Below are 20,622 nucleotides of genomic sequence, written 5' to 3' on the forward strand. Positions count from 1 at the left end.
TGGAGGGGCTGGGGAAGCAGGGCTAGGTGCCCAGACGGCCGCGTGTGTGGGAGGGAATGTCCTCAGATGCCCTCAACCCGGCAGTCCCCGCTCTGACGTGGGTGCCCCCCCTCCCCGCACGGATTAGTGGCAGCTTTGGCCTGGCTCTCCGGGGCTCCTGTCCCCCGCCCCGCCTGCCGCCCACCCCCGGGCAGGGGGCTGCTCACCCGCCCGAGGGGCACAGGGCTGGCCCAGGTAAGGGGCTCTGGGGATGGTGAGTGCTTCCTGCCGCCGCGGCGCCTGTCAGCGCGTGCAGAGTGCGTGTCAGCAGGAGCGCGTGCCAGCGCGTGAGGGGCCGGGGTCGGTGCGGGCTGGGGCCGTGGCGCCAGCTGGCTTGCTTTTGTGCAGGCATCTGGCATGGTGTCGGGTGCGCCGTGTGGCTTCTCTGTGCGTGTGTCTTCTTCTGTGCGTCTCAGCTCAGCTCCAGCCTCGAGCCCGGAACATCCCTGACAAGGGACTCTGCCGGACCGTGGCCTGGGCTGGGCAGCAGGATGGGGAGCCGGTGAGGGGGCGGGAGGAGGGGGCCTGCCCCCGGCCCCACGAGCCCGGGCCCCGTCAGGAGCCTGTCCTGGGAGCCCAGGTCCAGTGCAAGGACTTAAGCCAACAGGGGACATGGGGAGGGGGAGGTACTGTCCCAGTTCCCCTGGGACAATCCCCAACCCCTGGAGGATAATGGCAGCCAGCCCTCGGGCCTCTGGACAGCCCTCTCTCCTATCCTGGCCTCTTCCAGGCTCCAAACTCCAGGAATGCCCACCCCTCAACCCGGCCAGACTCTCCCACAGCTCTGGCTCCCGAAGAGGGAGGCCAGAGGACACGGGGTGGGGTGGGGGACCCCAGGCACACCCCTGCCCGCAGTCTCACCCCAGAAGCCCATCTGGGAATGGGAGGCCGGGCCTAGGGGCCTCGGGCTTCCAGTTCACGTTAGCCTCGCCACCATCTGTCCATCAGTCATCCCCCTCCCGGGCACTCTTAGGCCCCCGGCACCCCAGGGGAGCTTGGGAGGAAGGGAGTGTTAGTAAACAACCCTGCACAGAACCTGCTTCTGACAGTAGCCAAGAGTGGGGGTGGGGGCTCCACGCCAACGCGTGCCACGTCCCTCGTTGGAGGCCAGCCCCTGCAGACCACCCTGCCCCCTCCCGGGACCCCTCCTGCACTGCCCTGACTGCTCCAGCCTCCAGGGAGCAGGCTCTGGGGGCTCTTCAACGCTCTGCTGTCCAGGCACGGGGCTGGGACCTGGGACGAGGCTGGAAGCCCCCAGAGCTCATCCCCGGGGTCCAGATGGGGGGGGTTGGCAGTGGGGACACTCCTGTCCCCCCGGGGCGGGGTGAAGGCCACGGAGGGTGACTCCCACGGGGAGACTGGGGAGCTGAGGGCCGGGGGTGGGGCGGGGGTACCTGCAGGGAAGGGAAGCGCCCACTGGGCGTGTGGGTTTCTGTGTGCGTCTGAATCTGTCTGTTTGTGTCTGCCCTGGAACCACCCCCGCAGAGCAGCCGGGATGCTTCCTCGGGTGGAGGGTGCCTGGCTTGCCCATTTCCTCCCTACTCGCTGCTCCCTCCCAGGAGCCACTCCCATGGGCTCCTGTCCAGCCCGGCCTGGGAGCCCTAGGAACGCTGGGGACGGGGCAGAGCCCCAAGACCCGGGGCTGGGGCACAGAGGGGGCACTCCTCTGGTCGCATCTCTACTCTGGACACCGGGCCAAGCCGGGGCACTTAGACCAGGCACCAGCCAGAAAGAGCCCAGACCCTCCCGCACCTCCTAGGCCCGGCGCTTTGGGCTGCTGGGCCCTGGGAAGGGGATCAGGAGGGGGTCTGGGTGGGGAGCTGCAGAGAGGGTGCTTGGCCAGGTGGGGACGAGGCGCAGCAGACACTGCTGGCTGATGTGCCCAGGTGCCAGAGGCGGAGAGGACCCGCCGGCCGCGGCCCAGCAGCCACAGGCCAGCTGGCGTGGGTCAAAGTGCCCATCACTGACCCGTGAGAACCCGACTGCCCCTGCCAGCTCTGGCACGGCCCCCTCCCAGCCAACCCCGCCCGAGCACCCCGGGGGGCACCCCGCCCCTCCGTGGCCTGGTCCGGCCCCTCCCACCCTTTGCTCCAGTTCCCGGGCTTGGCACCTATAGTGGGGGTGCTGCCCGCCTGCCAGGCTCCGGGGCCGGGCCCACGGGAGGGTGGGGCGGCTGGGAAGCTGGCACGCTGCCCCGGGGGAGCCTCTCTCGGCAGGCGCCCGGGTGCCGCGGGGGGGAGGGGGGAACAAAGGGCTCATTCTCCCCGTGCGCAGCCGGTGGCATCGCCGGGGCGTTGGCGGAAGCCCCCGGGGCTCAGGAGGGGGCAGGCCCAGGCGGGGCCGCCGAATCACGGGCTCCTGTTTCCCGCAGGGTGCTGGAGGAGGAAACCGGCGGGGCAGCTTCCCCACTCTCAGTTGCGCGTCTGGCGATGGCGATCGGAGGTCCTGAGGCGCTCTCCGCCGCGCTGTCCCTCCATTAGCCGCTCCGCGCGGTGCTGCGCCCTCGCTGGTGCCTCTCTCCGGGTCACGGGATCGGCCCTCCCGCCGCTCCAGGCACGACCCCCTCCCCCGACCCCTCGGCCTCCCCCCCCCCAACTCGGACACCTCCGACCCGGGGCGCGCGTTCCCCCCGGCCCGGCTCGCTCTCTGCCTCCGGGGGCCTCCCGCTCCCTAGCCCCGGTCCGGTCCTCCCGCGGCGCAGCAGCACGGAGTCTCGGCGTCCCATGGCGCAGCCCACGGCCTCGGCCCAGAAGCTGGTGCGGCCGATCCGCGCCGTGTGCCGCATCCTGCAGATCCCGGAGTCCGACCCCTCCAACCTGCGGCCCTAGAGCGCCCCCGCCGCCCCGGGGGAAGGAGAGCGCGGAGCGCGCTGAGTAGAGCGAGCGGGAGACCTGCGTCTTCGCCCGCCGGCCGGGAGGCCCCGGAGCCGGCCCATGGGGAGCGTGCGCCCGGCGCCGGCCACGACGACCGCCGCCGCCGCCGCCGCCCGCGCCGCGCCCGGCCCGTGAAGCCCAGGTAAGCGCGCGTCGGTGCGCCAGGGGCGCGCCTCCTGGACGCTCGCGAGGTGCGAGTTTCCCGGGCACTCTCTGGGCTGAACTTGGCATCCCAACTCTGAAAGCCGGGGTGCCCGGCGCGCTCAGCGCTGAGGCTCCGGCACCCCCTCCCGGGCGTCTTCGGGCCGACCCGCGCGTGCCGCTGCGCGGGTGCCACCTGTCATCCTGGTCCCTTGCACGCACGTTCAATTTTCCCTCCCTTGCCTCTCTCTGGGGCTCAGCCCGCTTTCCCCGCCTCCTGCCCTCCCCACCGCCACCACCGGGCCAAGGCTTCAGTTCCCAGCGGCGCCCTGGCACTGCCGCTGGGGCTGGGGCCGCTTGCCCCAGCCCTGCCCAGGCTGCCTAATGCCCCTCGCCCATGCTGATTCACCCCATCTCCTCTCCCTGCGGGGCCGGGGCCAGAGATCCCAGCCCCCGCACGTGTTCTGGGACTCAGCTGGAGAAACCTTGGGAAGAGACGGCTCTGGGCTGCCCAGGTGTAGGGGGAAGAGAGCAGCCAGCAGCCCTGGCTCAAAGCCCGCCCCCGTAACTCCAGCCAGCCAGCCAGCCAGCCAGGCCTGCGCTTCTCAATCCTGCTAGCCCGCCTGGGGGCTGGGAGCAGGCAAGCAGCACCCTCAGAACCAGGGGCTGCAGCCAGGGGAAGGTCCTTGAGCCCCAAGCCCTGTGGACACCAGGTCACACACTGTCAGGGCCAGGACCCAGCCTTTGCATCTCCCCAAGTCAGTGCAGTGCACTGAGCTGAGCTCTCGGCTTCTTGCTCCTCTCCCTTCGCTGTGGCATGAGACCAGGTTCCTGGCTTCATGGGGCCAGAACGGGTTACCCCAGAAACTCAGCCTCTGGCCAGGGCTTTGGCCCTCGGGGGCGAGAGGCTGCCAAGTTCCAAGGATTTGGGAGGAAGGGGCACATCCCGGCCAGACAGGACCCTTGGTGGTGTGCGGGCAGCGTGCACGGTGCCCAGCAGCCAGGTGGGCACTGGCTTTACAGGTTTGAGCTGCCTCGGTGGTCCGGGGCGCTGCCCACTCTGCCAGGTGGTGAGGTGCTTTGCTGGTTATGCTGCAGGGAGCCCCTCTGGGAGAGCCCCATGAGGGCAGGAGAGTGATGGAGAGTATGCCCAGCTTCCTGAAGGACACCCCGGTCTGGGAGAAGACGGCCCCTGAGAACGGCCTCGCGGGACAAGAGCCAGGGCCCCCGCTGCGGGATGGCCTGCACCATGGGGCGCTGTGCCTGGGACAGCCTGCTCCCTTCTGGAGGGGCGGCCTGAGCACCCCGGACTCCTGGCTTCCCGCCGGCTTCCCCCAGGGCCCCAAGGACACGCTCCCACTGGTGGAGGGTGAGGGCACCCGGGGTGGGGAGAGGAAGACCAGCTGGCTGGGCACCAAGGAGGGGCTGCACTGGAAGGAGGCCATGCTCACGCAGCCGCTGGCCTTCTGCGGGCCAGCGTGCCCACCTCCCTACGGCCCCCTGATTCCCGAGCACGGCGGCAACCAGCTCAAGAACGACCCTGTGGCCTTCCGGCCCCTGCACTGCCCATTCCTCCTGGAGACCAAGATCCTGGAGCGAGCTCCCTTCTGGGTGCCCACCTGCTTGCCACCCTACCTGGTGTCCAGCCTGCCCCCGGAGCGTCCATGTGACTGGCCCCTGGCCCCGCACCCCTGGCTGTACGCAGGGGCCCAGCCCAAAGTGCCCGCTGCTGCCTTCAGCTTGGGCAGCAAGGTGAGCGCTGGAGTGGAGAGGGTCCCTGGGTGGGCGTGGTGAAAGAGGAGGCAGCATCCAGTGCAGGGGGCGAGCCCCGGAGTGAAGCCCATGCAACCCCTGCCCTGAGCTTTCCCCTGGGCCTCCCGGTGCCCTTAAGCCACGGCAGCCGTTGACTCACCCATTTTCCACCCAAGGTCAAGGCCCTGAACACCCTGCCTCGGGAATGGGCGGCTTTGTCCTGAGCAAGCTCGGGCAGGGCGTGGGCGGTGGGAGGCAAGACCCCCTCAACTGTCAGAGGGAGACGCAGGCAACCTCACGGCCTCGTCTGGGGCAGCTCCCCACACCCAAACCGACATTGGAAAAGATTGAAAAAAACCAGAGTGGCTCAGGGCACGCAGCAGGCCAGAGAGCACCTGTGTGTCCTCTGGCCGTGGCGGGCCTTGACTGTTTAGTTGCATATGGGGCATCCAGGGCAGGGCCTGGGTGGGGAGGGCCCCAGGGCGGTAGGGGAGGCCCTTGGTGGGGCCGCCAGAACCTGTCCTTTCCCTGCGGGGTTCTAGCTCTGCCCATGAGAGGCAAAGGCAGCTTCAGCGTGGACCCCTTTGCCTCTCTTCAGGGCTTTTACCACAAGGATCCGAGCACACTGGGGCTGGCCAAAGAGCCCTTGGCAGCTGCAGAGCCCGGGCTGCGGGGCTTGGGCCCCGGTGGGCAGCTCCAGCGAACCGGGGAGGTGGAGCGCCCCGAGCTCCCGCCGCGGAATGGGGAGGCAGGAGCTGGCAGGCAGCAGAATCTTTGCCCGCTCTTCCTGGGGCACGCAGACACTGTGCCCCGGAGCCCCTGGCCCCCGTGTCCCCCAGGCCTGGTCCATACCCTTGGCAACGTCTGGCCCGTACCAGGTGGTGGGAGCCTTGGGTACCCACTGGGGCCCCCAGCCACACCGAGGTGCCCCTCTCCAGGACCTCCTAACGCCCAGGGCGGCGGCTGTTTCTCCTCCCACCCGCCCGATGGAGAAGAGAGCCTCAGCCCGTGTGGAAAGTGCCAGGAGGGCCTGGAGGGGGCTCCCGGTGACTCCGGCGAGGAAGTGAGCAAAGCCGCCAGCCCCAGGGCCTGCCCCCCCAGCCACCACACCAAGCTGAAGAAGACGTGGCTCACGCGACATTCTGAGCAATTCGGGTGTCCAGGCGGCTGCCCTGGCAACCAGGAGAGCCCGGCCGCTCAGCTGCGGAAGAGGGCAGGCAGCCCTGAGGTGCACGGAGCCGCGGGGAGCCCGGCCCCCAAGCGCCCACCTGGCCCTGTCCCAGGCGACGCAGGCCAGGAGCTGCTGGACGCATCGGTGGGGAGCAAAGCAGAGGCCGCACGGCGTGAGGACCAGAGAGGTGATCCAGCAGGGGGCGCTGCAGGGGCCTTTGTTCGGGAGGGGGCCGCGAGGCTGGGCTTTGCAGGGCAGGGCCTGGGGATCCCACCCTGGTGGCCAGGTTCTGGGCCTGCACCCCCATGGCTGTCTGGGAGCTGCTCAGCTTCCTCAGACCAGAGCCTGCTGGCGGCGGGGGGGGGGGGGGGGGGGCTCCTGTCCCTCTGTCTCCATCCACTTCCCCCTCCCCAGCCCTGACGCAGCCAGAGTGCCCGCCTCCTGACTTCGCTGATTGACAGATGCATGACCTTTGGGCCGGTTACTGCACCTGGCTGGCCTCAGTTTTTGGGTCTGTAAAACAGGGATAGATGAAGAAGGCGGCAGAGGTGCCACGCCGTAATAACTCATGTTAAGGGCTCTGGAAGAAGTCCCTGGCACCTGCTGGGCACTAGGCGTACGTCCACTGCCCGCATCCCTTGCGCCGTTGCCAGTCCCTTCGGGGATCATCTCTCCGAAGGACCCCCACGCTGCCCCAGGCACCCTGTGTTCTGCCTCATTCCACCAGCTGGATCATGAACACTGATACTGAACTCAGCCTGAGTGACAGTCTTGGCTTCGTCGTGGACCCCTCTGTCACACCGTGTCCCTCACAGAGGGGCCTGGCTGTACGGTGCCAACCTCCGTTCTCTGGCACCAGACTCCCACACCTGCTGTGGGTCTGGCCACACCTGCCAGAGGCGTGGCCTGAGCAGTTTCTGGCCCCTTCACGTCTTGGGTGGCTGCCCCTGTGGCCTGCATGGGCATCGTCTGGCCTTCTCATTTTCCAACGTCCTCTATCGTGTTGGGGTTGTCCCCTTATGTCATCACGCAGCTGGCTGTGTCACGGAGCCCTCGGGGGAGTTGTCCCATGTCTACACTGGCTGAACCCTGCATCTGTGTGCCCACAGTTTTGGTGGGCCTGACGCAGCAGACGGCCCTTCCCTCACCTGTCTGATCGTGTCAGGGCACTACCTGTCTCCCTGCCCAGCCTCTGTGCCTGCTGTATGGCTGCCAGGGCCACTCTGACTCAGGCCTCATGGGGAGAGAGCTAAGGCAGAGGCTGGGGTTTACATGAACCCAGGGACCCTAGCCTTCTGACTGGCTACTTTATCCTCAGGACTCCGGGATGGCAGGGCTGGCCTCCAGGGTCCAGGGCTTCGGGATGTACCCTGTCCAGCCCTCTCGGCAGGCACTACTCCATGCCAAAGCTGTGTCCAGGCAGCTGGAGAGGCCGGAGGGCTGAGCCACCCCTCCCAGCTGGTGCAGAGGTGAGCCCACTGCCCCTGGACGCCGCCCCGCCCCGCCCCCGGCCCTGCACCCCCTCCCTCACCTTCCTTCGCTCTTTCTCCAGAGGGCCTCTGGCAGGGGAGGCGTGGCAGGAGGAAGCTTCGGCCCCCAGCTCGGAGGAGGGAGGAGCGGCTGACCCGGAGGCGCAGCTCCACCTGAGCCTTGCCAAGCACCTGCTGAGTGGTCTGGGGGACCGGCTGTGCCGCCTGCTGCGGAGGGAGCGGGAGATCTTGGCCTGGGCACAGCGTGAAGGTGAGCGAAGCTCAGGGGCTTGTGGGGGAGGGGGCCCCCTCCCACCTGCCCTGCCTGTCGCCAGGCCTGCCAGGACCCATGGCTGTCAGCGCTGAAGTTTCTGGCTGCGGGGTGGTGGTGGCAGCGGCGGGGAGGGGGGGACCTGGGAAATAAAGGCTGGTCTAGCCCAATCCTCTGTGAGCTGGAGGACTTGGTGGGAAAACCAGACTGAGTGTGCCGGAGCCCTGCGAGCTGGGGAGCTCAGGAGGGCTTCTGGTAGGACGGGCGGGCGTTCGGCAGGTGCAGGCAGGGCCTTCGCTCCGCTCCTGGGGCTCCGGGCTCTTCCCCCGCAGCCCTTTCCCAGCCCTGAGAGGCCCTTGGCGGCGTCCTCCCGCCCCGGAGAGGCGGGGCAGGGAGAGACTGGGCCCCTGCCCTTCTGCAGCCGCTCCAGCCTGGACTCCGGCATGTGCCCCCACTCCGGAGTCTCACAGCTCATCCTTCCTGGCCCTGGCTGTTCCCTTGCTCTGGGATGCCCCGCCCCTCCCTTCCTCCCTGGCCCCACCCTATGGGGGCCGCCTGCGTGCTCCCCACCGCTGCCTCCCTCCTGTTTCCGGTGAACCCCCCTTGGCCCTCATGGTGCAGTGTCTGAGCCCATCTCCCTACCTGGATTGGAATGTGAGCACCAGGAGGCGGGGCTGAAGCCCACCAGCTCTGAGTCTGCCTGCCTACCAGGCAGTGAGTGACCAGGGGTTCACGCTCCTTAAATCGTCTTCCCTAAAGAAAAAAAAATCTGCCTTGGGTGAGAGCAGGAGGCGCCTCTGAGGGTTTGCCCTGCTAATATGAGGCCTTTTAAAAATGCTTACGGGAACTGCAAGTTCATTTGAAACCTATGCACGGATGGATGGCAAAAAGAATTCTGCAGCCAAACGTTGGCTTACGTTTTTGGTCTGTTTTTCCGTGGACTTGTAGAAGGGCCTCCCAGAGACTTGAGGCCCCCTGGACGAAAGGCAGGTGGCATGTTGGAGGCGGTGTGGTTTAGTAACCCACGCCAGCAGGGAGAGCCTGGGACAGCACCGAGGGCGGGGCAGGAAGGGGGCAGCTGAGGCTGTCCCAGGGAGGGGTTTGCTGGACAGAGTGGTTTCTTGCCAGGAGGCCCTTGTCTGGGCTGTTGAGGAGGTAGGGGCCACCTTTAAAGGGCCTTTGGGGAGCGGGGCACCATGGGACACCTTCCAGGGGTACTGCTCTCTGCGTCTCTTGCTCTAGCTGTCTGCAGGCTTCCCGCTAGGGGCCAGTGTTGTCTTCAGCCCTCTGACCCCGTTCTCTCTCTGTGGTCAGCAGGTCAGGGGCCAACCGTGAGCGAGGACAAGCCAGGCAGTCCACGCTGCTGTAGCCGTTGCCACCACGGGCTCTTCAACACCCACTGGAGATGCCCCCGCTGCAGCCGCCGGCTGTGTGTGGCCTGTGGCCGCGTGGCAGCCGCCGGGAGGGCCAGGGAGAAGGCAGGTGAGACGGGAGGGAGGGGCTCCCTGGGGCTGAGGGGTGAGACAGAGAGCCGGGCCATTTGTAGGGGGGAGGGGTGGCGGAGGCCACAGCAAGGCTGGTCCACAGCACGGAGAGCGTCCCCACCCGGTGCCCAACCTGCCTGCCTGCCCATGGCCAGCGCTGCTCACTGCCCCTTAGAGTGGCTCTCTCCCTCCGCCTAGACCAGAGTGCCACGCTCATGTCCTTGCCGGCCCTTAGAGAAGCCCGGTGCCTCCTCTGTGCCTCCCACTGTGCTCAGCTAGCGCCTGGGCTCACTCTGTGACATGGGTATTGTGGCCTCCGATCTTCAAACAAGTGAAATGCAGAGTGGCGTCGGCGCCGGGATGGGGCGCCGAGTCTGCCCTGTTCCCTCCACGGGTCTCTCAGCTTTCTCTTCCTTGGCCACCTGAGGACTCCCAAGTTTCCCCGTGTTCCCATAGATGTGGCCAAACGGCGTTCCAGGATGCGCTGTGTTCTGGAACATTCTCTTCCGTATGACCGCCCTGGGATCTTGCAAAGCGTCTCCGCGTATTTAAGGTCTCCGTGTTTTGTAAGCAGAGACTCCTGTGTTACGGTGTGAGCCGGGCTTCCCAGAAAGCACCGCTTGGTGAATTCTGGAGCCTTGATTTAGATGTCGCATCCTTGGCCGTCTTCCCTGACCTCGGCCTGTGGTCGCCTTGCATTCTGGACCTGCAGCCTCTCCCTTCCTACCCCACAGGCGCTCAGGAGCAGGCCACACAGCACTGTGCCCAGGAGGCCGGGCACTCCGCCTGCTCCCTAGTGTTAACCCAGTTTGTCTCCAGCCAGGGTGAGCCACCGTGGAGGGGTGGGGCGTGCAGAGGGTGTGTCCTGTCTGGTTGTCCATGCCCTTGTCACCACCAAACTCCCTTTCTCCCTCCCACCCCGCCTCCACGCCCAGCCTTGGCAGAGCTGAGCGCTGCAATGCACCAGGTCTGGGTCAAGTTTGACATCCGGGGACCTTGCCTCTGCCAAGCTGATGCCCGGGTGTGGGCTCCCGGGAATGGAGGCCAGCAGGTAAGAACCAGGGCCTGGCAAGGTGGCAGGGGATGCTGGTGGGACTGTGACCCCTTAGGGGGGGATGAAGAGGGACAAGGGAGCCAGTGACCTCAGACGGCTTCCTGCCTTCCCTGGGATTAGGACCCAGGCAGCCAGCTCTGGCACCTGGCCCACCTCCTCCCCACGGGAAGTCCTCGCTCCCTGCCTGCCGAGAGTCCTCCCCCACGACCTGCAAATCCTAGCACAGCACCTGCCACTGGACGCTGGGTGCCCTTTTGGAGGGTCCCCGGGCTCCTTCAGGATACATATACATAGCAGGCATTCCTGCAGCATCTTAGCAAAGTTTGCGTGAAGTTCATGATTTGACTATAAAACTTGTCCACGCAACGATGGATGCACCGCGTGCGTGTCACATAGCCATCGTGGAACGTTGGGCAAATATGGACAAGTGTAAGGAACACAATGCTGTGGCCTTGGACACTTCCCAGAGCTGCTCTGGTCTGTTCCCTCCCAGTCATTTGTCTACCTATTTATTCGTCTGTTTTGCTACATGAGGGGACTTCCAAAAGTTCATGGAAAATGGAATGAAAATAGAAGGTTCTTTTGCTGCAAAAAAAATATATTGAAATCTACGCATAGTTCCTTTCCTAATGAAATGATTTATTTATTTATTTGAAAGTCAGAGCTATAGAGAGAGGAAGAGAACAGAGAGAGAGAGAGAGAGAGAGAGAGAGATCCTGTGATTGAAGGCGGGAGCTTTACCCTGCTACACCACAGGGCCGCCTCTGATGCATAGTTGTTTTTTATTTTAAATATGTATGTATTTATTTATTTGAAAGTCAGAGAGAGAGGGAGAGATGCTTGTTCACTCCCCAAAGGGCCGCAATGACCAGGGCTGGGTCAGGCCAAAGCCAGGAGCCAGGAGCTTCATCTGGGTCTCCCATGTGGGTGCAGGGGCCCAAGGCCTTGGGCCATCTTCCACTGCTTTCTCAGGCACATTAGCAGGGAGCTGGATAGGAAGAGGAGCAGCCGGGACTTGAACCGGTGTCCATGTGGAATGCCGGCGTCGCAGGCAGCATTTTGCGTGCGCTTTCGGAGGACCCCTGTGTAGAAGTCCACGAGCAGCTCCGTCCTGCCTCGCAGCCCTTCTTGCTCCTAAAAACGCAACATTAGGACTTGCGAGAGCCCATGACTCCTTCTTGTAGGTTGAGTTGTGTCTGCCGTGTTTTAAATCTCTGGTTGGATGGGGGGTGGCGGATGGGTTTAACAGAAGGAGCCGTCAGAGAAAACTGCCCCAACTGCTCAGCCTTCCTGTAATGGGGACATCACCAGGACCAAGGACATCAAAGAGGGTGAGCGGCCCCCCTGGTCCCTCGGACCATGCAGGGGGAGGCTGGGCCAGACGCAGAAGCAGGAGGGGAGCAAGCAGTAGACGTCTCCAGGAGAGATCTGGAGCTGCCAAGAGACCCCCAGGCCCAGACCCCTGCTCTGGGCCCCGCCTTCTTCATGTTCAAGAGATTTGGGGGGGGGGTTAAGAGATCCTGGGGCAGATTTGGGGTGAGGAGTAGCGGGGAGGGGACAGCAGGCTCAGCCAGGGGGTGAGGGCAGAGCACCATAGGCAGAAAAAGACAAGGGGCAACACATGAAGCCCCTCACCAGTCCCCTCCCTCCCACCCCCCAACAGAAACCCCAGACTGCGGCGAGAACTCAGCAGAGGAGCGTGCGGGCCGGGGGCCCCTGCCTTGTCCATCTCTCTGCGAACTGCTGGCTTCCACCGCCGTCAAACTCTGCCTGGGGCACGAGCGTATCCACATGGCCTTCGCGCCCGTCACGCCGGCCCTGCCCAGCGTAAGCAAGGCCGCGAGGAATGGCTGGGGGACTCCCCCCTGGGGGCGGGGACCTCCCCCACCCCCCCACCCCCGCCAGGCCCATGGCTTCTGAGCCTGCGCCGCCCCACATCCCCTCCTCCCCGCAGGACGATCGCATCACCAACATCCTGGACAGCATCATCGCACAGGTGGTAGAGCGCAAGATCCAGGAGAAAGCCCTGGGCCCCGGGCTTCGGGCCGGGCCGGGCCTGCGCAAGGGCCTGAGCCTGCCCCTGTCTCCAGTGCAGCCCAGGCTGCCTCACGCCGGGGCTCTGCTGTGGCTGCAGGAGCCCAGGCCCGGGCGCAGCCTCCATCTGTTCCAGGAGCACTGGCGACAGGGCCAGGTGGGGCTCCCACGCTCTCCTCTCTCTCAGCCCTCCTGCCCCTTGGGCCCCGGGCATCCAGGCGGGCAGTAGGGTTGAGTCCCAGCGCTATTCCGGTGTCTCCGGCCGCGCTGCGGGCACACCCCGCACTCACGCCCCGCCCCCCGGGGCCTCCTTCCTCCCACCTCAGCCCGTGTTGGTGTCAGGGATTAAGAGAACGCTTCGAGACAGCCTGTGGACCAAGGAGGCCCTCGGAGCGCTAGGAGGCCAGGTGCAGGTGCTAAGCCCCCTGGGCCCTCCCCAGCCCACGAGTGTGAGCAGCACAGCCTTCTGGGATGGCTTCTCGCGTCCTGAGAGTAAGCACCCCCCCAACCACGGGCGGAGGAGGGAGTGGGCGGGGCCTGAGCCACGGGTACCGGGAGTGAGGGCGGCCCCAGGTGGCATGTGCTGCTATCAACGGGCCGGGGCCCTTTCTGTCTCTCTCCTCAGTTCGCCCCAGGTCGGACGAGGGCTCCATCCTCCTGCTGCATCGCACTCTAGGGGAGGAAGACAGCAGCAGGTGTGCGCCGTAGGGGGCCCAGCCCTGGCTCCCTCGCCCCCACCCCCACCCCCACCCCATGCCGCTTGCTCCGTCGGTCCCCCCCACCCCGGGCGTCTCAGCGGATCCCTGTGCCTGGCTGGGCCTGCTGGGCATGACTCCCTCCCCTCCCCACAGGGTGGAGAACCTGGATGCCAGCCTGCCACTCCGAGAGTACTGTGCCCACCACGGGAAACTCAACCTGGCCTCCTACCTCCCGCCAGGCCCGTCCCTGCAGCCACTGGAACCCAAGCTCTGGGCAGCCTATGGTGAGTGCCCCCTGCACCCCCGCCCACTCCCCGACCCCTGACCCCTCCAGCTTTGGGCACTCGTTTGTCGGTGCCAAGGTCCTGAGGCCTGAGGCACTTCTCTTATTCCGCTGCCCCCTCCTCCCCCCACCCCGTGCAGGTGTGAGCCCACACCGTGGACACCTGGGGACCAAAAACCTTTGTGTGGAAGTGGCCGACCTGGTCAGCATCCTGGCGCACGCCGAGGGCCCGCTACCTGCTTGGCACCGGGCACAGAAAGGTGGGGCCTGGGCCAGAGACAAGGGCGGGGACAAGCTACTGAGGCAGGTGCCCATCTCCGCCGCCCCTGGGCCCGCCTGAGTGGTCTTTCTCCGGCAGATGTCCTCGCAGGCCTGGACGGGGAGGGGCTGTGGTCTCCGGGCAGCCAGGTCAGCACTGTGTGGCACGTGTTCCGGGCACAGGACGCTCAGCGCATCCGCCGTTTCCTGCAGATGGTGAGGAGGCAGCCCGGAGCCCGCCCCCTGCCCTCGCCCCCGGCCCCAGAAGCTCCGCCCCAGGAGCAAGCTCCCGGCCCCGCCCCTCCGTACGAACAGGCGGACAGGCGAGGAGCAGGCAGACTGGGCTCAGAGAAGGAGTAGGAGGCAGCGGCGGCGGAGGCGGGGCGCGGGGCTCGGGTCGCAGTGAACAGCCGTGACCACTGTCACACTGGGCCGCTGCCTGCCCATTTTGCTAGGAGAAAACCGCAGCCCGGTGGGAGAGCTGGGATCCGAGCCATGGCGGCCCCAACCCCCGGTCACTGTGCTGTGCTCTTCCTGGGGCTCTGGCCAAGGGCTGGCAGGAGGACCAAGGGGAGCTCCTCTCTCATCTCCACCATATCAGAAGGGACTTCCTGGTGGAGGTGCCAGCCTGCGGGGGGCTGAGGAGGCAGCGTGGCAGGAGAGGGAGCCACTGGACCAGGATAGGATAGGGCAGGAGAAAGGGGTCATGGGAGTGGACGGGAGGCACAGGCTCCAGGAGGGGCAAGAGGTCAGAGTTAAGGCCAGGGCAGGCCCCAGGTTCCATAATCCAGCTGAGCCCTGATTGTGCTGGGGAAAACTAAAACAACTCCCAAAGATGTGCACATACACAGAGGGGAGACAGCACACCTTTATAAACCAATGGCTTCCCCTGGGCCGGGCTGGGTGTGGCTGACAGTGGGCTGTCCCGTGTGGCCCAACCCGATGACTCAGGGAGGAAGGTCTGAGACGCATGCTCACTGGCTGGCCTGGGAAACCCTGCGCTTGCCCCAGGATGGACTTGAATCTTGGCACCTGGCTGTGACTCCCCTCGGGTCTGAGCAGCCCCCGACCCCATGCCCCGTGAGCCATGGGGTCAAAGGCAGAGGGGCTGGCTGAGGAGGGTGGATTTCGCTGGTGGCCAGTGGTAGTATGCAGCTCTGCAGGTGCTCCATGGGCACCCCTAGCCTCCACGAGGCCCTGCCAGCCCAAGGAGCTCTCTGCTCTTTTGGGCTTGGGAAGCCCCCTGCCCCTGCTCCCCCGTGGCCACACCTGCTGCAGGGGCCTCAGCCTGTCCAGCCACTGGCAACCAGAGCTTGTGGGTGGCCTTGTGTTTTCTGGATCCGGGCTCTCAGGAGAAGCTGACGAGAGCTTGGGGTTGGCTCCCCAGGGACTGAGCCACCTGCTCATCCATAGTTCAGGCCAACTCAGGTCCTGGGTTAAGACCCGCTGGTATAGACGGTGTGTGAGAGCTGGGGTCCTGTGCAGCGTCTTCTGGGGTGGCCGAGAAAGGGGTACCATTGAGAGGACTCAGAGGGGCCAAACGTGGGGTGCTGGAGCCCCCGGAAGGCATCCACCCTCAGGGAGAGCAACGATGTGGCCCCACAGCTCCTGTGCCTTGAGCCTGGTCCTCTTAGCGCTGTGGGGGCACAAGTTTGCTCTGCCAGCCCGACTGCCCCACTGCTCACCACGGGGGCCCTGCCTTTCCTCCCAGCCGCTCCCAGCCGCCAAGACTTTGGATGGCTCCGGCTGTGTCCCGTGCCCCAGGCCTCCCCTGGGGAGCCCACGCCCCCGTCCTCCCAGCCTCCCTGTTCATCGGCCCTTCTCTTCTTTGAGGTCTGCCCCGCCATGGCGGGCACCCTGGAGCCCGGCGCCCCGGGCAGCTGCTACCTGGACACGGGGCTGCGGCGCCGGCTGCGGGAGGAGTGGGGCGTGAGCTGCTGGACCCTGCTGCAGGCCCCTGGAGAGGCTGTGCTGGTGCCCGCGGGAGCGCCCCACCAGGTGCTTCCCTGGCGGCTGCAGTGCGGGGCGGGTGGTGTGAGGAGGGGTGGGGGTCAGGCTGCCAGGGGCGCTAGGGTGTAGTACACAGAGCTAGGCATGATGGGAGGTGGCGCCTGGCACAGGGAGGAGAGGGGCTGAGTGGTCTCCTTGAGGGGTTCAGCCTGCCAGTATTGGCCCCGGGGATGGAATCTGGTCCTGGCCACGCCCCCTACACCCATGCACTAGTATACTGATGGGGAGGACCCTGTCCCCTCTGGCATCAGGGTATCTGGGGCTGGCCCCAGGCCCTGTGCCCCCTGGGGACTGGGCAGAGGGCAGCAGGAGGAAGCAGGGACGGGGGAGAGGGCAAGATCATGAGCCTCTGCTGACCCACCCGCCCGTGTTCTTCCTGGCACAGGTGCAGGGCCTGGTCAGCACGGTCAGTGTCACCCAGCACTTCCTGTCCCCCGAGACCTGTGCCCTCTCTGCTCAGCTCTGCCACCAGGGACCCAGCCTGCCCACTGCCCACCGCCTGCTTTATGCCCAGGTGAGTGAGACCCTCCCCCTGCCGCCAATGCAAGGTGCGGTGGGCATAGCAGGTCCAGCTCTGTGCCAAGGCAGGGAGGGAACGGGGTGGAGGGGGCTGGAGGTTGGGGACTAGGAACATGGTAGAAAACCCTTTGTCTTCTCTCTGTGTTCTAGATGGACTGGGCGGTGTTCCAAGCAGTGAAGGTGGCTGTGGGGACATTACAGGAGACTGACAAATAGGGGGATCCCAGGTGTCAGAGGTCGGGGCAGGAGCAGGTAGACCAGGTGCTCAGCCCGGGTGATGCTTCAGCAGGGAATGAGGCTGGGGAGCTTGGGGGCTGTTAGTCACTCTCACAAGCACCACAGGCAGGGCACACGGTTCCTGCTCCCTGCCCAGAGTGCCACCAAAGCTGCACCTGCCCCACCCCGTATCCCCGTCCAGGGCACCAGGCCTACACGGGGGGTGACTAACTCCCTCCACCCCACCCCTGCCGCCTCCCTTGGGGGACCTCACAATCATTCTGCTTTAGCAACTCTTACTTCCGTTGCCTCATCGTCTGCCCTTGAACTCCGCTTCTACCTCCCAGGTACCCCCTGGGCTCCCCCTGCAGCCCTGCGTACTGCAGGCCAGTCTGCCAGAAGAGCCGGGAAGTATGGGGTGGGCAGGCTGGAGGGAGTGCCATGGGCCACGTCACCCTGTCTCACTTCCTTCTCCCTGATTCCTGATGTCCACTGAGGCCCGTGTGGTGGCAGCCCCCAGCGTGGGGGCAGGGAGGGGAGGCGTGCAGTCTGCTCTGGGGCAGGAGTTGGGGGATGGGAGGAGATGGGGACCTCAAACAGCACCGCCTGCTCTTCTTCTGGGCGCCCGGGCCCCTGCCCCCTCCCACGGAGGAGCAGATGGACCCCCCCCCAGGGGGACGCTTCATGGAGATGCTCCTGACCGTGTGGCCATGGAAGGCAGAGCCCTGGGACCAACAGCAAGGTGGCCTCTCTCCTCCCAGTGGCTGCAGATTCCAAAGGCACACCCCTTCTGCCCTTCTCTCCTGCCCACCCTGACCCGGAGACCCAGGCATGGGGCCCAGGGGAACCCTTGTCCAGTCCATCTGCCGCTGTGGCCACAGCCACCTCCAGGTCCGGCTGCCTGGGACAGCTTCATTCACAACCTCAGGCAGCTCCCGTCTCCTCCCCATGGCCCCTCTGGCCAGGCTCTGCCTTCTACTCCCTCCCTGTGTATCTCAGACCCAGACAACACCCTGGCTCTTGTCATACCTAATTCTTCCTGCTCTGGTTTGGGGAATGGTGTGTTTTTTTATTATTAAATAAAAATTTTTTATTATAAGTGTAAAGTGCTTTGAAAACCTTTAGAAAATAACAAACTCACCTTCAAGGCTCTCGCTACTCACCCCTGGCCACAACCCAACCACTATTACTGTGTCGGTAAATTTCCTTCTAGTATGCTCCGCAAGGATCTGTTGTATCCAGGACGTTTTGTACTTGGTGTCTCCCAGCACTGTTGTAATCGCTTTCTGTATGGCCCTAACCTTCATTTTAAACGGCTGCTTCTAGTCCATCCAGTGGCTTTGTCATGATTTACATAACCATCCTCGTCTGAAAACAGATTTTAGGTTTCTTCCTGGTTTAGAGAGCTCGCTGGTTCTCACGTTTTCTTGGTATGAAGGGAAAAACTGGGAGAACTTTATGTTACCATGCGCCTGTCTGCACTGGCCACTTTCAGTCGGCTTTCACACGCCAGAAGAGGGAGCCGGCAGGTGGGGGTCACCAGCAAGGTCAGTGCAGATCTGGGATTTGAACCAGGTTTTCTGATCAAGGCTCCGCACGTGTGAGAGTTCTCGCCGCTGAGACGCTGCTCCCGCTTGTGCACTTTTAGAGCCGATCAGGCACCAAATGGCACGCTCCTCCCGACATGTCACCTGCCGAAGCCGAATCCCGCCATCACCCCAGACCAGGGCCCTTCCCAAGGGAGGGTGAGGCTCTGAACTGTGTCCATTAGGGGTGCCGACGGCCCAGGCACTGTCCCCCTACCCCCACCCCCCCTCCCAGGTAGGTGCAGGATTTGCGAGTTTCACGGGGAATGGGAATGGGGGTTTCAGTGCAGTGGTTAGGACGGTGTGAGTGCCTGCTTCTCATTCCGGAGTGTCAGGGTCCGAGGCCTGGCTCTGCTCCAGGTCCCGGCTTCCTGTTCATGAGCACCCTGGGAGGAGGCAGCCGGTGCTGGTTCAAGTACATGGGTCCCTGCTACCCATGTGGGAGACCCAGGTTGAGTTCTGGGCTCCTGGCTTTGGCCTGGCCCAGGCACTAGCTGTGTGGGCACTTGGGGGAGTGAACCAGTGGGTGACAGTCTTCTCTTTCAAATAAATAAGTATTTTTTAAAAGTTCGTGGAAAATATGTGTTATGAAAAATACTATGCATGGATTTAAAAAAATTCTTTTTCATTCTGTTCTCCATGAACTTCTTGAAGTACCCTCACATCTGGTCTCTGTAAACAGCAGGTGGGTCAATGCCCATTTGCTCCAGGGCTGGGCCTGGGAACAGAGCCAGTCCCGGTGGGGGCTGACCCTGGCCCTCGGCTTGGGGCACCAGTGCCCGGGAGAACCTTGGGCCTCTGCTTCTACCGGGGTCCGCAGTTCAATGTCCACCTTCTGCCGCCAGCCCAGACACCACTGACACGCCCGTCACAGAGCTGGCAGGGAGCTCGGCGTATACGTAGTCAATGCCTTTTTTCCCTTCTCTCTTCTAAAATCCTCAGATGTTTTGTGCTGAAATAATTGTGGTCCGACGGCCGCGTCACCAAGATAGCACAGAAAGCGCCCAGGTGCCCCTCCGCCAGCTTCCCTTAAGACAAACATCTTCCATAAACCCAGTGCCCTCGGCAAAACCAAGACAATACCATCACTGCGTCCCACTGAGACGTCCTGGCTTGCCCACTCTCCCATCCCTGGGTCCGGCAGTTTGTCCATGTTTGACCTTGGCTCCCCCCAAGGTCATTCAAACAGCAAGGAGGCTCTGCCACCAGGCTGCCCCCTCCTGCTGACCACTCGGCCAAGAGCCAGGGCTGCTGCCCTGGAGAGGAATCTCGGGCTACAGACATCTCTGCCCTGCCCTGCTCACCCGTCCATGTCCATGTCCACGTCCATGTCTGCGTTCCTGTGCTGAGGCTGCTGACCCCAGGCCGCCCAGCTCACGTGCGCCAGTTGGGGCACTCATGTCCAATAGGTGGGGCGGCCGCCCGCTCTGGCCTCTGGGAACGGAGGCCACGGGGCAGATTTGAAGATCCCGGAGAGCTTCTGTATCTGCCCCCCCACCCCCCACTTTGTGTGTCTCCCAGGCTTAACCCAAGCAAGCCTCTTGGTGCTGGGGAGGGCGCTCCCCGCCAGGGCCCGCAGGGCCGCTGGACAGGAGGGGAGCGTTCTCTTGGTGAGAACAGGGGTGGGGTGGGGGAAGTGGAGCTGCGGTTTAGGGCGGTTGGACCGTCTGGTGTTTATCTCAAGATGCCTCTGACGCTCTCAGAGCCATGCCCAGACATGATCTCACTCTCTCGTTCAGTCATCCCTGGAGGCAGAAGGGAGTCTGGCAGCAGTACTGCCCCCACTTCACAGGTGGGAAAACTGAGGATCACAAACGCACGGAGCCAATCTGTTGTCCTGGGGTACTGCACCCAGCCCCAGGGAGCTGGTTGAGAGGTGTTGGACAGGGCAAGTGCCTCAAAAGCTTAGGGGGTGCCCGTGTGGCCCTGCACAGGGCTCTGTCTGCAGCAAGCGTGCAGCCAGTCCCCCACCGCGAGAAGGGTCTACGGCTCCCCAGTGGAACCTGTTCTCAGGCACAAGCCAGGAGGGTGGGTCTTTGCGGGGTAGCCCAACCTGCAAGCTCCGGGGCTGCCTGGGGCCCACACGGCTCCTCTCGAATAGCCTGCCTTGCCATCCACCCTGGCCAAGAAAAGCTGCCAGGAACCTAATCGGAAGCCCACCACATCCCCAAGGAGCGCAGAGCCGGCCGGTCAGCAGGGCGGGTGGGTGGCTTTGCTCTCATCAGCCAGCTACTGTCCCCAACCCCCGAAGGCGGAGGGAGGAGGGGCCGGTGGGGAGGCCTGTGTGGGTGAGGAGCCCAGACTTGGCTGGCTCTTCGGATTCCTCCCAGCTGGCGGCGAGGAGGAAAGGTCAGGCTGAGCCGAGCGAGCGGGAGCTGGCCACGCTGCAGCGCCCTGCGCAGGACATGCCGTGCACAGGAGGACGCTAAGGGCAGCCCCCAGTGCCCAGCCCTGTCCCCTCCCCGCGTCCGGCCCGCCCCGATCGTGATCACTTAGCATTTAGGCTGTCACCCTCAACCGACTTTTTATTATGGATCAGAACCTCGCGTTCCCGAACCCCAGCCCTCGGCGGGACATCCAGTACGTGTCAGCGAAGTCAGAAGAAAGTTACTTAGGTCGTCATCATCTCAGACAATGCCCTGGCGGGTTAAGACAAAAGGCGGGGGCCGCGGGTCCCGGGGCGGACACCCTGGCCGCCGTGACGTCATCGGGCCTGTGACGTCACCGCCGCGGCGCCCCGCACCCTGCGGGCCAGATGGCGTCA

At 64.7% G+C, this 20,622-nt stretch overlaps 2 protein-coding genes across 4 annotated transcripts; both read left to right on the forward strand.

The window, feature by feature from the left end:
- Nucleotides 1-95: 95 nt before the first annotated feature.
- HRURF (HR upstream open reading frame) lies at nucleotides 96-3,002 on the forward strand. The gene is made up of 2 exons (XM_051836763.3): nucleotides 96-234; nucleotides 2,411-3,002. The coding sequence occupies exon 2, from the start codon at nucleotides 2,763-2,765 to the stop codon at nucleotides 2,865-2,867; it is 105 nt and encodes a 34-aa protein (XP_051692723.1). The 5' UTR covers nucleotides 96-234; nucleotides 2,411-2,762; the 3' UTR covers nucleotides 2,868-3,002.
- HR (HR lysine demethylase and nuclear receptor corepressor) lies at nucleotides 2,923-17,378 on the forward strand. Of its 3 annotated transcripts, none has more exons than XM_051836760.3 (19): nucleotides 2,923-3,054; nucleotides 4,152-4,805; nucleotides 5,404-6,163; nucleotides 7,295-7,445; nucleotides 7,529-7,716; nucleotides 9,031-9,198; nucleotides 9,935-10,024; nucleotides 10,136-10,251; nucleotides 11,504-11,585; nucleotides 11,918-12,081; nucleotides 12,209-12,445; nucleotides 12,615-12,780; nucleotides 12,914-12,983; nucleotides 13,140-13,270; nucleotides 13,410-13,529; nucleotides 13,628-13,743; nucleotides 15,361-15,525; nucleotides 15,923-16,051; nucleotides 16,207-17,378. In XM_051836760.3, the coding sequence occupies exons 2-19, from the start codon at nucleotides 4,191-4,193 to the stop codon at nucleotides 16,270-16,272; spliced, it is 3,534 nt and encodes a 1,177-aa protein (XP_051692720.3). In that variant the 5' UTR covers nucleotides 2,923-3,054; nucleotides 4,152-4,190; the 3' UTR covers nucleotides 16,273-17,378. The 3 variants fall into 3 exon arrangements, with proteins under 3 accessions (XP_051692720.3, XP_051692721.3, XP_089158383.1); XM_051836761.3 differs by having other exon boundaries at nucleotides 9,034-9,198; XM_089302257.1 differs by lacking the exons at nucleotides 9,935-10,024; nucleotides 10,136-10,251; nucleotides 11,504-11,585; ... (8 more) ...; nucleotides 15,923-16,051; nucleotides 16,207-17,378 and adding an exon at nucleotides 9,657-9,928.
- Nucleotides 17,379-20,622: the final 3,244 nt, after the last annotated feature.

Source organism: Oryctolagus cuniculus, chromosome 8, assembly GCF_051225735.1.
Source record: "Oryctolagus cuniculus isolate XC-2025 breed Fujian yellow rabbit chromosome 8, ASM5122573v1, whole genome shotgun sequence".
Taxonomy (NCBI): Eukaryota; Metazoa; Chordata; class Mammalia; order Lagomorpha; family Leporidae; genus Oryctolagus; species Oryctolagus cuniculus.